Source organism: Canis lupus, chromosome 12, assembly GCF_048164855.1.
Source record: "Canis lupus baileyi chromosome 12, mCanLup2.hap1, whole genome shotgun sequence".
Taxonomy (NCBI): domain Eukaryota; kingdom Metazoa; phylum Chordata; class Mammalia; order Carnivora; family Canidae; genus Canis; species Canis lupus.
Window position 1 is genome coordinate 30932051 of NC_132849.1, and position 15397 is coordinate 30947447.

At 42.0% G+C, this 15397-nt stretch overlaps 1 protein-coding gene across 12 annotated transcripts in view; it reads left to right on the forward strand.

Annotated features, from left to right (window-relative positions):
- KCNG3 (potassium voltage-gated channel modifier subfamily G member 3) overlaps positions 1-15397 on the forward strand; it is an 85013-nt gene that overhangs the window by 58152 nt on the left and 11464 nt on the right. For 7 of the 12 annotated variants that reach the window (XM_072770375.1, XM_072770376.1, XM_072770377.1 and 4 more), the window contains one exon: positions 279-354. In XM_072770375.1, the coding sequence (XP_072626476.1) occupies positions 279-354 (76 nt within the window). Of the gene's footprint in view, positions 1-278; positions 355-2456; positions 2667-2920; positions 3006-7708; positions 8040-15397 lie in introns of those variants that run through there. The other 5 variants (XR_012004443.1, XR_012004444.1, XM_072770385.1 and 2 more) reach the window with 5 other exon arrangements.

Below are 15397 nucleotides of genomic sequence, written 5' to 3' on the forward strand. Positions count from 1 at the left end.
CTTTCTAGTATTTTTTCTAGAATTCAGAATCTTGGGTCTTTCTGGACATACAAGAACTTTGAAAAGAGTTTTCTATTTATGTATGGGTAAAATATGTTAAGTACACTGAGAATGTCTTTATACTTTCTGACGTGTATTTATGTTAAGTAAAGTTATACCTCAGTTTTTTGTTGTATTTTGTACCGTCATATGAGAAAGTTCACCAATGGATTAATTGCTGTGCATGTGTGTGATAAAGATACTTGCCTTAAAATAGAGCACTTCTGTTTTGCAAACAGCTGTGGTCACGTTGTCTTTCCAGTTCCTCATCTTCCTGTGTACCTGGTGGTTGCAGGCCTGATAAAGTCCGTGGAGGTAAGGAAGAAGATGAACATCTTTTCATTTTTAGTAATCTAAACCGAGATTAAAAAGCATTTTGGCAAGTCAAGATTTTATGGAAAAACTTAGGTGTAATGTGGTGTAGCATTTACTGCTAAAGATAGCAAGCGATTGAACCAATTATGTATTGGTTTTAACCATTATTTTTATTGACCTTATTGTCGATGGGAATGATTCATGTGGGTATATGGCCAGTTCTGTTACTTCCACTGTGTATTCATAATCACTGCTAGTTGTCATTATTAATGGCCATTGCATATCTCATGGAGGAATCAGATGTACTGTATCAAACCAGAGGGAAGGTAATTTCGATGGTAACGACTGTATTATGTATATTTTGGGATTTCAGGTAATAATCTTATTGTTTGGTAGCTCTTTCAGGAATGATGGTTTAAATGGACATAGTTTCTATCTTGTAATAAAAAGATTGTTAAAATCAGCTCAATTTATGTGGCACAATTTTGTTTTCTACTTTAATATGGTTAGTAAAATGTGCGATCATATGGGTCATAGCTTTTCTTAGCTGTGCGATTTACGTATTTATGTTAGATTTTTAATAGTACCTAAAATGTGCATCAAATATTTAATTAATTAGTGGTTGAAGCTTCTAAGCATCCTTGGTCCTTAAGGAAATATTTTATAATAATTTGACTGTTATGATATAAATATGTTGTATGTACATCTAAAAACAATCTGTACAGCTTGAACATTTGAATAGTTAATAAATTTTGACTTTAGCTGATACTAAATACCTATTACTATCTGTCGAGTTGACTTCATTAATTAGTATAATTTGTTCCTGGTGGACTTAATTTCCGTCTTGTTCTGAACCAAAACTTCACTTTGCAATAAACTAATGGTGGATGAAGCACAAAAGATGCCTCCTGGCTGTGACAGTGCCTCTGATGATCACATGGCTTTGGATCAATCTTTTCATCTTCCTCTGACCTGCTTTTACATCCCCATTTTCTCCCTTTTCACTACTACTCTTCTCTGTGATCAAAACATGAATAACCTACAGGAGGTAAGTTCCCAGGCTACAGTGATGGGTGCCCATAGACATGTAATATGTGTGGAATTGAATCTGAAATTTTGGAAATTATACCTTCTAAATGCCATGCTTGTTTACAGTATGTTCTCAGTGACACAAATGCCTGCCAGGTCCTTTCAGTTTTCCTTTTTTTAAAGATTTTATTCATTTATTAATTCATGAAAGACACGGGGGGCGGGGTGGGCAGAGGGAGAAGCAGGCTCCCTGCAGGGAGCCTGACGTGGGATTCGATCCCAGGTCTCCAGGATCACTTCCCGGGCCAGAGGCAGGTGCCAAACCGCTGAGCCACCCAGGGATCCCCACCTTTCAGTTTTCCTAGTGAAGAGACCACATGACCCTTCCCACCTCCCTTTAATCCCTTGAGTCTCTCTCCTCTGCATGATCCCTGTCTATTCTCCACACCCCTGACTTCCTGGAGGAAGTGAGTTTAGATTTGACACTCTTGTACTCCAGTGGCCCCTTGACCTGATGGTGCTTCAGCCCCACAGCCAGAAGTCCCTTGCTCTGGTGCTGCCAACCGCGTGTCAGAGTCCTCTCCAGGGTGGAGGCCAGTAATTCCTCAGGCAGACGGGTTTCCTGAGGGTGGGGGCCCTGCTTGTCCTGATTGTCTCAGCAGGCCCTGGCAATGGACAGGACATGTCCAGGAGTAGATGCAGAGACTGCTGAGGACAGGGAAGTGAGGTAAACATTCCTGGATAGCTGTGAAAGTCAGGGCTTGACATGTCCCTCCAGGGTCCCCACCGACTGAGGTGGGAAAGAACAGTCTAGTTGGCCCAAGTGCTGAGGTGAGAGGTTTTCATCTATTGCTATTAAAGTTATTGTTTCAAGAGCTGGGCATAAACTATAAACACAGTGGGGACCATGAGGAATTTGTGATAATTGCATTTAAGATAGGAACCCATTCGTCAGGTAACACTTATGTGCTGTTAATCAGAGTGATGGCTTCTAAGCCACAGGGTTTGCTTCTCAACTGAGGTTTTCTTTATGTTTTATTTTTGGAACTAATCAAGTTTTTGTTTTCTTTTAGGGAAAAAAACAATAGCAAATGTCAGACTGAACATGATATGGTTGGATTATTTTTCACATATTTAAAAGAATTACAAGCCAGTGTGCGTGGTTGGAATTTTTGATGTCTGGGAAGATAATTAATGTTTTGGTAGGAAAAGAAAAAAACAGGAAGGATTTTTGGAAGCTTTCTCCCCACCCCCATCTCTCATTCATGTCTCAAGTTGACAAGGTGAGAGAGAGTTCCCTCAGAAGTTCCACCATCTCCATCCTTTAGAAATGATAGGTTGGTTCTGTGAATGTACCTCTTCATTTGTGTTAAGCTGTGAATACAGTGAGGTTCTGACGAATGCTTGGCCAAAAATGGGATTTGGCACTCAGCTAGTAGAGCAATGTAACCTTTTCAAGGCCAAGGAATTTTGTGTGTGTGTGGGTGGTCCTTCTGTGTGCTGAAAACGTTGAAGTAAGTGTTTCTACTCTGCTCAGTTATGAAGAATTCGAGGAGCTTGAGGTGGAGGTCCTGAGGAGTCAGAGGCATCTGAGGAGAAAGGAATTTGACTTTACTGCCGCAGTGAGTTCTTTTATTGGAGCTATGTAGGAGAGATTGGACACATCTTAAAAATGAACTGATTTTCAAAAAATGTATAAAAGCAGTATAATACACATACTAGAAAATATAGGAAACCAGAAGAGAAAAAAATAAGCACATACTTCCCCATCAGTGTTACAAGTTACTGTCACCACTTGGCTTTATGTATTCCTTTTCATTGCCCCATTTCTGTTTGTGGTGGACTCTAGACTTGCATGTGGAAGACACATTTCCTGTCTTTGATGAAGTTTCTGAAATGGCTGCTGTGGATCCCACAGGATGGTCACATCATTCAGCTCAGGAGTCAAGGAAGGCTTCCTGGAGGAGTGATTCTTAAATTTGGTTCAGGGAGATAGGCCCTTAAGGATTTGTAACACGTACAGTTATTCTGACTGTACAGGGTTCAGTTTGCAGCAAGCCAGGAGAACATGACTTATCCTGGCAATTGCCCCCGGTCAGCGTACACAGAGAAGAGTGTGTGAGGGGTGCTATTGGGTGAAGCAGAGGCCAGAATAGGGAGGGCCTTGTGCCAGCCAAGGAGGTGGGCTTACCTCAGGGAGAAAGCCATTGGAAGACATAAGCCAGGAGAATGGCATGGCAAGGTTTGTCCTCAAGGAGTGTTACTCTTTCAACTAAGTCAAGCAAGGGTGGAAAGAGACTGGGACAGTGGGACCAACTAGGAAATTTTGGCCATTATCCAGATAGGAGGAAGTGGTGAGAGTGGATCCAGTAGCAAAGACAAGAGACAGGGAGAGAGTGAGCGGCTTATGGTGGGAGTTAGTTCCATTTTAGACTTACTTAATCTGAAGGATCCTGGGCAGCATCCAAATGGAAATATCCAGCAGGCTAGTGACTCTGCGCCTGAAGCCCTGGGGAGAGGTCTAATCTCGAGTCATCCAAGCAGTCAGGATTTGGGAATCCTTGGCACATAGATGGAAATGGAAGCTGGGCTGGAATAGGCGAACAGAAATTTTTCTGAGAGTATTGAGGGACTAGAGGAAGTAACCTGGGTTGACCTCCAGGAGGCTAGCAAAGGGGCCGGAAGAGGAAGGGCGGGTGAGGGGCCCCTGCATGGAGAAGGGAATGTTGAATGCCTCCCAGTGGTCAGGAGAGAGCGAAGACAGATAATTATTATTGTGCTCTGCAACTAGTGGCTCAGCTGAAATTTAAACGTAGCTCTCCCTGAATCTTCTCCCTATGCACACCATGCCGCGTTGCAGTGGGAATCTGGTGACGTCTGGGCTCTTGTGAGGGGCCTAGAAGCAGAGTGTGGGGTTCAGCCCTGAGTGCTGCTCTTGGCTCGAGGTGGGCAGCTGCTTTTATGGGTGGCGGCAGCAGCTAGGTCCAGCAGGCCCAGGACATGAACTCAAGGGCTCTGAGTGCACGTTGCTGTCGTTGAGTGAAGGGGGAAGGAGCTGGTTGGCACCGCCAGGCTGTCCCCGCGATCTGGCCGACATTTGATTCCAGGTTGCCATTTCCTTGAGGGTCACCCTTTCCAAGGATGTAAAGAAGCACAGTTTGAACTTTCTTCTAAGCACCTGGGCTGTGGCGGTGCAGGAGGATTCCCCTTGGCCTTGTCAGGAACCACATGCCACAGTTTGAACAGCTGGAATCACGGCAGCATTTTCAGTTGAAAACCAGGGGTGGTTACCCAAGGTAGCATTTTCAATGCAAATGATATAGCTGAAATTAAGTGTATTCTCTCTTTTTAAATATATTTTTTAAAGATTTTATTTATTTATTCATGAGAGACAGAGAGAGAGAGGCAGAGACACAGGCAGAGGGAGAAGCAGGCTCCATGCAGGGAGCCCGATGTGGGACTCGATCCTGGAACCCCAGGATCACACCCTGGGCTGAAGGCAGGCACTAAACCACTGAGCCACCCAGGGATCCCCTTTTTAAAAAGATTTTTAAATATTTATTTGACAGCACAAGCAGGGGTCGTAGGAGAGAGAGAAGCAGGCTCTCCATTGAGTAGGGAGCCTGACATGGGGCTCGATCCTGGGACTTTGGGATCATGACCTGAGCCAAAGGCAGATGCTTAACCAACTGAGCCACCCAGGCACCCCAAATTAAGTGCATTTTTATCACGTTTAGACGCAGGGAATGTGATACTATAATAATCTTCAGCTTTGTCGAAAATTAGTTATTACTAATAATCATTAATCATCATGACCCATAAAAATCTGATATAGAATAGGAGAATTAAAGGAGACAAAAAGTGATAGTATTATGTGCAAGAGTTTTTTTCTTTCTTTCTTTTTTTTTGAATGTGCAGGAGTTTCATTTAGTTATGCAGCTTCCTTCAGGGTAAATTTTTTTTTTTTTTTTTTTTTTTTGCTTTTTAAAAAAATTCCATTTAGCTAATATATAGTATATTATTAGTTCTAGAGGTAGAATTTAGTGATTCATCAGTTGCATCTAACACCTAGTGTTTATTCCATCACACGCCCTCCTTAATGCCCATCACCCAGTTACCCCATCTCCCCCCACCCTCCAGCAACCATCAGTTTGTTCCCTATAGTTAATAGTCTCTTATAGTTTGTCTCTCTTTCTCTTTCATCTTATTTTATTTTTCCTTCCCTTCCCTAAGTTCATCTGTTTTGTTTCTTAAATTTCATATACGAGTGAGTCATATGGTATTTGTCTTTCTCTAACTTATTCACTCAACATAAAACCCTTTAGTTCTATCCACACTGTTGCAAATGGGAAGATTTCATTCTTTTTGATGGCTGAGCAGTAGTCCATTATATACATATATATATCATATATTTATCCATTCATTTGTTAATGGACATCTGGGCTCTTTACATATTTTGGCTATTGTGGACATTGCCCTGCAGGGTAATTTTAATTTTTAATAAATGTTCTTAAAAAAATAAAAATAATAATAAATGTTCTTTTTCATTTATGGAGATAGTGTGGCTGGCCCACTAGTGAAGGCATCCTGAGCTTTTACTAATTATTTTCTTTTATTTATTTTTTAAAGGTTTATTTATTTATTTTAGAGAGAAAGTGACAGAGTGTGGGTGGAGGGGGTGAAGAGGGAGAAGGAAGGAGGGTCTCAAGCAGACTCCACACTGATTGTGGAGCATGATCTCATGACCCTAAGATCAGAACCTGAGCTGAGGGATCCCTGGGTGGTGCAGCAGTTTGGCGCCTGCCTTTGGCCCGGGGCACGATCCTGGAGACCCGGGATCGAATCCCACATCGGGCTCCCTGCATGGAGCCTGCTCCTCCCTCTGCCTGTGTCTCTGCCTCTCTGTCTCTCTCTGTGTGACTATCATGAATAAATAAATAAGAAATCTTTAAAAAGAAAAAAAAAAAAAAGAACCTGAGCTGAAACCAAGAGCTGGACGCTTAACTGACTGTACCATCCAGGTCCCCCTACTGATAATTTTTTAAAAACACATTTTCAGGAACACCTGGCTGCCTCAGTCAGTAGATCATGTGATTTTTTATCTCAGGTTGTGAGTTCAAGTTCCACGTTGAGTGTAGAGCTTACTTGAACAAACACCACACATTTGTAGAGATTCATTATATCTGTTTGTCCCTCTTCTGATCAAAGGAAGCATTTATTTTCAAAACTCTTTATTAGGTTTTTCAAATTGAATAAAAACTATAACAAACTTAAACAACATAAGAAGGGATGCCTGGGTGTCTCAGCAGTTGAGCATCTGCCTTCGGCTCAGGACGCGATCCTGGATAGGGTCCTGGGATTGAGTCCCCCCACTGGGCTCCCTGAAAGAAGCCTGCTTCTCCCTCTGCCTGTGTCTCTGCCTCTCTCTGTGTGTCTCTCATGAGTAGATAAATAAAAATCTTTTAAAAAACAAAACAAAACATGAGAATATATATAGAATGAAAAGTAAAAGTTTTCTCCATTCTAAATTGAACCCAGTAGGCACTCACTGGTAGTGGTTTCTTGTGTAATATTTTAGACCTTTTTCTACAATAGTATGTCTGTATTTGAACTAATAGATCAAGAAAGTGTAGAAACCGTAGCCAGAAAGGTGTAAATAACTCATGTTCAGTAACAGGTGAGTGGAAAGACAAAATGTGAGGGGTGTACAGACATACACACACACGAATAATACTCAGCCTTACAAAAGAATTAATTTCTGATTCATACCACAACATGGATGAACCTTCAAAGCATACTAAATGAAATAAGCCGGACACGAAAGGACAAATATTATATGGTTCCACTTATGTGAAATACCTAGAATATACAAGTTCATAGAGATAGAAAGCAGAATAGAGGTTACTAGGAGCTGGGAGTGGTGGGACTGGAGAATTATTGTTTAATGAGTATGGAGTTTCTGCTTGGAATGACGAAAATTTCTGGAAATGGATGGTGGTGATATTTGTACAACATTTCGAATGTACTTAATGTCACTGAATTGTACACTTAAAATGGTTAAAATGGTAAATTTTATGTATATTTTGCCATGATAAAAAAAGAAAAGCACAGCGGGTATGTAATTTTCACATTTACTCCAAACACTTAGAAACGATATAAAATATGTGATAAAAATATTTTTAAAATGTAGTTACACTTGACAGCTTGAAGTTTGTATAAGTCACCTTGGACTAAGTAATGCAGTGCTAACCAGCAACCCCCCCAAATCTTAATTTTTTACAATCACAAAGATTTGTTTTTTGCTCACATTACATGTCTTTCCTAGGTTGGCTATGATTCTGTGCCACATCCTCTTCATTCCAAGATCCAGGATGCAGAAGCTGCCTTCATCTGATATGTTGCTATTCTTGTGTCAGAGGAAAAAGAGAAGATGGTGGAAACATGCAGGCTTTTAGGACTAATACCTGGGGCATCTGGGTGGCTCAGTCAGTTGAGCATCCGACTCTTGGTTTTATGGATTGTGCCACGTGTGGGGCTCCGCACTCAGTGGGAGTCTGCTTAGGATTCTGTCTCTCTGCCCCTCCCCCTGCTTGTGCAAACTCTTTCTCCCCCTCTCTCTGAAATAAATAAATCTTCAAAAAATAAAAATAAAAAAAGATTTCTACTGGGAAGTGACACACTTCATTTTTATTCACTTCTCTTTGACAAAGCTAATTACTTGACCCATTTTATTTATATGTGACCCTTTTTTTAACACAAAAAATAAGTTCCAAATAAATTAAAAATCTGGAGCATGAAAACAAAACTTGAAAACTATTAAAGGGAAAGTATTTTTAAAAAATACAAAGAAGGAAAAAAAATAAATTTAACATCTAAATGTATAACTTTTGTAATGAAAGTCACCATCTACAAATTAGACAACAATCTGGGGTGCCTATGTGGCTCAGTCGGTTAAGCATCTGACTTCAGCTCAGGTCATGATCTCAGGGTCCTGGGGTGGAGCCCCATGTGGGGCTCCCTGCTTAACGGGGAGCCTGCTTCTCCCTCTCTCTACCTGCTGCTCCACCGGCTTGTGCACATGCTCTCTCTCTCTCTGTCAAATAAAATCTAAATAAAATCTTTTACAATAAATAAAAGACAACAATCTAAGAGAAGTGAAATATTAGTAATAGATGTATCTTAATATATTAGATAAGACTGACTTGTGAAATAATTCAAGACAACCTTTTCATTTTTTTGTTCCAAACTTCCTTTAAAAAAATTTCTATTTCTGCTCCTAGATTAAAAACCTTAGCAGGTCTGAGACTTTTCCATTCATTCTTAGATAACAAAAAGTCTTAGAGTCCCTTTAAAGCATAAGCCTAGTCTCAATTTATAAATATTACCCATTCAGGATCTTTTTAAAATTCCTTTTTTAATATTTTATTTATTCATAGAGTCACACACACACACACAGAGACAGAGAGAGGCAGAGACACAGGCAGAGGGAGACGCAGGCTCCATGCAGGGAGCCCGACGTGGGACTCCATCCGGATCTCCAGGATCACAACCTGGGATGCAGGCAGTGCTAAACCGCTGCATCACCAGGGCTGCCCCCCATTCAGGATCTTAATTAAAACTTTGAACTTGGGGCACCTGGCTTGCTTAGTCGGTGGAGCATGCGACTCTGGACTCGGGGTTGATCTCCATACACTGGATGTCTGTCACCGTCTGTCATAACCTAGCCTTTAATAATGGGCTTGACAGAGTTTAAAGCTTATATTTTAATCTTCTTGGGGACGTTTTCATGGCCTCTTAGGAGATTCTCTTTAAGGGTCCTCTTCCCTGCAGAACCTTCCACCCTGACTTATGTGTTCTGTTGTGAGTGGTTGCTTGTATCTCCTTCCAGCCCCCAGGAACTGAGCTTCATCTCTAGTTTCTTGCTGCTGGGTCCCCTTTGCTCCTTCGTAGCCCCATTGAACAAGACCATAGCCACCCATGCCAGGTCTCGCCACACTGCCCTCATTTTGTTCATGGAGATACTCCTGCATCCTTTTTCCTGAGGAAATCAGAGAATAGGGAGCCAAAGCAGCAGCGGTCTCCTTGCCCTGCCATCTGACCAATCTGAGCTATTCATTCTCATGCCTGCTTCTCTGGATTTCCTGGACAGAAGTCAGATGCTGGCTGACAGGGAACCCTCACTGTAGGAACACATGCAGTGAGCTCCGTGAGCAGTGTTATTATTATTATTATTATTATTATTATTATTAAGATTTTATTTATTCATGAGAGACACAGAGAGGCAGAGACATAGGCAGAGGAAGAGGCAGGCTCCCCACGGGGAGCCTGATGCATGACTCGATCCCAGGACCCTGGGACCATGACCCCAGCCAAAGGCAGATGCTCAACAACTGAGCCACTCAGGTGCCCTGTTTTTTTAAGCAATTTTCAAAGATTTTATATATTTGAGAGAGAGAACTGGCAGTAGGGAAAGCAGAGGGAGAGGAAGAAGAAGCAGACTCCCCACTAAGTATAGAGCCCGACATGGGGCTCCATCCAAGGACGCTGAGATCAGGACCTGAGCTGAAGGGAGATGCTTAACCGACTGAGTCACCCAGGCACCCCTCCACGAGCAGTGGTATAGTGAGAAGCCCATTCTCTCTGGGAATGAGGCAAAGGAGGAAGCAACCGTGTTATCATCCTGCTGAGATGGGACAGTGAGTCCACTGTAGGGCAACAAGTCTCTGAAGAAATCTTTTCAAAAATTTCTCTTCTCTCTCCACACTCTGGCCCTTCAATTATTCTTGACTTGGCAGAGGGCTCTAGTTTTCTGAAATTTCCTTTATAAATTCTGTGCATGGATAGCCAGCCTCATGGCCACTTTGGTATTTGGTATGGGACATATCAGTAGTTCTGATTGAAGATTAGAGTTGAAGCAGGAAGAGCCCTATTTTAACATCCTGTGACACAGAGAACTAGAACAGAGAACATCTGCCAATCAAAAAGAGACAACCTAGACTTTTTTTTAATGGGCAAAGGATAGGGATCCCTGGGTGGCGCAGCGATTTAGCGCCTGCCTTTGGCCCAGGGCGCGATCCTGGAGACCCGGGATCGAATCTCATGTCGGGCTCCTGGTGCATGGAGCCTGCTTCTCCTTCTGCCTGTGTCTTTGCCTCTCTCTCTCTCTCTCTTTGTGTGACTATCATAAATAAATAAAAATTTTTAAAAATGGGCAAAGGATATGAACAGGCAATTCAAAAAGATGAACCTTACAGGTCAATGAGCATTGAAAAGACACTGAGGACGAGGCATTTCCTGTCCTGCTCCCAGAGATCAAGGCAGCCCTTGTCTGTCCTCTTTGGATGGTGAGTATTATTTATGGCGCCACGTGTCAGAAGTTCCTTTCCCATTTCTCCTGGGAGCTGTGGCATCCTAGTGCAAACAGGCGCCCTGTTGGCCCTGAGTCCCCAGAATGAGCCCCCGTCCTGCCCCCCAGGACTCATGGGAAGCTTCCTCCATCACCCATCAATGCGTGCCCATCTGTAACTTGTTGGCATTGTGAGCATCCCCTCACTTGCAGAGAAGAAGGGATAAACCTACTTTTGCAAGTGGTATCCTTCCAAAGCAATTTCAGAATTAATAATCAGGTTACATGTGTCAAAAATACCCAGAGCTTTAAATTGTAATGGGGTTTCCTTTGGAAGCAGCTGCTACATTTCTCAGACTCTTCCTGAATAATGTTTTTTTGTCCCTAAAGGATTGGCTTCTGTTGGAGGATTTTTATTTATTTAATTTGGAAGGTTATAATCATTATCAAAGCCATTCTGAGTCTTTTATAGTGTTGTGTAACTCAGAAACTCACGGTAGGACTTAGGTTTTTCATGGCCTTCGGACACCAAACCCCGATGCTCAGGACTTTTCCTGAGGTGGCTGCCTTCTCACCTCTGGCCTGAGCAAAATGAAGGCTGCCTGCCAGAATGACGGAGCACTGATCGTGGCAAGGAGTACTGATCACAGAGTCCACCTCCAAAGTATTGTTACCTTGCCTTGATTTTAAAGACAACATCTACCTCTTGGAGCTGTCATGGGAATTACATGACCGGATGTGCATGAGGATGAGTATAGGGGCTTAGAGATGCAAGATTTCCTAATGCAGAGCACAGTCAGCTGCGGCTTCATAAAAGTAGATTCTCTTTTTTTAATCCATTATCAAATGAGTTCAGATTCAAGAAAGAATTTTGAAAATACAAGCAAATAGAAACAGGAAGATGCTCGGTCCCCCCATCCGGAGCAACCACATAACTCTGATTCACGTGTCCTTGTAGTCATTACTCCATGCAAAGGCTCGGGTTTTTTTTTTCCCACTGTTAGAAGAATGCGGAACGTAAGATGTTGTGTGTCTCATTTAAACCTACTATCACAAAACTTTCTCACATTATTTCAGTCTTTGTAAACCTAGAGTTTTTTTTTTCTTTTCAATTAAAGCTTTTGGTTATAAAACCATGATTCCAAAGTTGAAACTATATCATAGTTATGTGTGTATATGTAAGTAGTAACCCCTACCTCCCCCACCCGCTTCCCTGCTTCTAACCATTTTATTTTGTTGGTGATTTGCTTTCTGGTGCTTATGAAATTAGCATTTTCCCCTTCCTTCCTACTTGAAAAGTAATACACTATATATCTGTACCTTGCTGTGTTTTCATTGAACAGTGTATCCTGGAGACCATTCTATCTCAGTAATTAGTTTTTCCTCTTTGCTTTCAATGGCATTGCATGGCTGTATTTTAGTTCATTCAATCAGTTTCCTAAATAATGGACATTTAGGTACTTTTCAGTTTTGTACTATTGCAAATAATGCCACAATGAATGCTCTTGTGTAAACATAATTTTTAGTGGTTATGGAGTATGCCTAACTTCACCTGCCCATCACTTTTCAAAGCTTTCCTCAAACTCCATCCTCTTTCTTCCTGCTCTGAATCCTCCCTGCCACATTCTGAATTATCCTTGGTGACCCTAATCTCAGTCTCCCTTACCCTGAACTTGAGGACAAGGCATGGGCTCTCCATGATTGGAACCTCAACTTCCCAGGGGTCCAAACTGGTTCTTCCCCAGCTCTCATTTCTCCGCTGTGGACCCAGATAGAAATGCCTGCAGGAACCCACCAATCTTCCCACTCCCTTGCCTAGCTTCTTTCTGGAGCAATTTGAAGAGTTTCTTTCTTTCTTTATTTTTTAAGATTTTATTTATTTATTACTGAGAGACACACACACACAGAGGCAGAGACACAGGCAGAGGGAGAAGCAGGCTCCCTGGTCAAGGAGCCTGCTTCTTGCTCTCCCTCTGCCGCGCCCCCTGCTTGCGCTCTCTCATTCCCTCTCTCTCTAATAAGTGCACAAAATCTCTAAATAAATAAATAAATAAATAAATAAATAAATAAATATAAAATTTCAAATAGGAAAAGAGAAGGAATCAGTAAAAACCCAATACTTCCCTCATCTAGATTTAAAAAATTGCTAATATTTTGCCATATTTGATTTATCTATGTATATGCTTTCCTGAGCTATTTAAAAAATGTGTTTTTTTAAAGGATTTTATTTATTTATTCATGACAGACACACACAGAGAGAGAGAGGCAGAGACACAGCAGGCTTCACACAGGGAGCCCAACGTGGGACTCGATCCCGGGTCTCCAGGATCACACCCCAGGCTGAAGGCAGTGCTAAACCGCAGAGCCACGGGGGCTGCCCTAAAAAAATGTTTTAAGTAGGCTCATTGCCCATTGGGGCTTGAACTCATGACCCTGGGATGGAGAGTGGAGTGCTTTACCCATTGAGTCAGCCAGACACCCCCTAAGCTTTTTTAAAGAAAATTATAGACATCATGGTGCTTCATATCTAAATACTTCTGCATATGATACAAAAGCATTTTCTTAAAAAAAACATTATCACATATCTTTCAATAATAAACAGTAATTTTTAAGAAGTAGATTAAGTCCCTAGTTTCTAGTACTTATCCAGTTTCATCCAAATTTCCCTGGTTATTCCAAAAATATCTTTTATAATTTGTTTTTCAAACTAGGATGCAATCAAATACTACAGACTGGATTTGGTTGTTATGTCTTTTTTATTTAAAGCAAGTCCCCCCTGGTTCCCCTTGTAATTTGTCATCAAATTGATTTGAAGAGACTTGACCAGTTGTCTTGTGACATGTCCCACATCCTGGTTTTGTCTGATAGTTTCTTCATGACGTCATTGACCTTGTTCCCTTTCGTGCCGTTTGTCTTTTTTTTTTTTTTTTTAAGTTTTGTTCACTCTGTGTAATTTATTTTGGTTTTGAACTCTTTCCCATGAGAGGTTTTCCTCTAATGAATCCTAGGCTGATTGGAATTCCTGCCAATTGCCGATTGTTTACCTTACTGTGGGTCTTGTAATTATCAGCTGGATCCTATCCTTAGATGTTCCCTGTTGTCAGTAAAGCTCATTCCCTAAGAAGATGCATCCAATTTCCTGCCTGGAGAGTGTACACCTGAAAGCCAGTGGGAAGAAGGACTTTGGACTTTCAACGTTCAACACTTAAACATTCTTCAGTTTCCCTGTGTTCCAACTGAAAACCTGGGTCTTGTTTCTCACACCAGAGGCCTTCTGTTCTCTCCAGATAATAGACCTCTAGTGTTCAGCTGGAGTAGGTGGGAGCCTCCCACCCAGGAGAGGGGATCAGGGGGTCTAAATCCCCCCCCTTTTTTTTTTGTTAAGTAATCTCTACACCCAACATGGAGCTGGAACTCATGATCCTGAGATCAAGAATTACATGCTCTACAGACTGAGCCAGCGAGGTGCCCCTCCAACTGCTTCTTACACAGCTTTTCTGCCGATCCTTTTACCATTACTACCCACGGTACCTGTTCCTGCCAATCCCTGAGCTTTGGGGCTGTGCTGTAAAAGGGATTCTTGTTTGTTTTTTTTCTACCTGCTGGCTTTATTTTGGCTGTCTTGGAATTGCCTAAATCACTCAGCACTTCTCCATCTGCTTTCTGGCTTCAAAAATATTGTTGCTGCCATCCCCTTTTCTGTCTTCTCTTGGCCCTTGTGGGTTTGCATCCTTTCCAAATCCCTTTACTGATGCTTCAGAGAAGTGGAAGGAAGGGGCAGGAGTAATACATGTATCTGTCCACCAGCTTTATCCAGTCTTTGATTTAGGATGCAATCAAATACTACAGACTGCATACTTGATTGGTCTGATGAGCACTTTGGTTGTGGAAGACTTGCCCCCAGCCAGAGCAGGGCCCCTGGATATCCAGATATAGGTTAGGGCAATGTAAAGAGGAAGCTGAATTACCCAGCATTACACTAAGGAGAGTTTTGCGAGCATTTTGCAATGACTAAAGCTCCAGCAATTATCTTGTGTTATGAAGTAACCTTGAGGAGGGAACAGAAAGAGAGGGTCTAAGAATAACCATGAAGCTCCCATACAAGTTCTACACTTTTACCTCTGGACTTTCTTTTTTTTTTTAATGTCCAAAGAAAATTATTTGTTTTTTCTCCCTCTGTTTTATCATAACAATCATGTATCACATGGCAAATACTATCCTAAGTGCTTGGCTTATATACTAATTTCATTTTTATACCACCAACCCTATGAAGTTGGTACCATTATGTCCCTTTTTGGCACATGAGCCAAGAGAGTAACTGACTGGCCTAAGGCCACATAGGCAGTTTGAGCTTGTAAGAGCTGTGCTTTTTTATCTAAGCATGGCCAAACCCAATCCTCACTAACATGGTTGTCCAATGCCACCCCAGAAGCTGCCACCCACCATGGCCATCCAGTATTGGTGTCTTTTCAGTTTCCTGGTGAATGATTTATAAGATACCAGGCAGTAAGCACACTCCTAGCCACCCCTGGGTCACCCGTCCAAGTCACTCATCCCCTGACACTGAAGCGAATGAAGGAGACCTCAGAGCTTCAGGTTGTAACCAAGCAAAGGCCCAAGGAGAAGCTGGGATGGCAGGAAGGACCCAGGGGACCCAGCAGGGCAGGG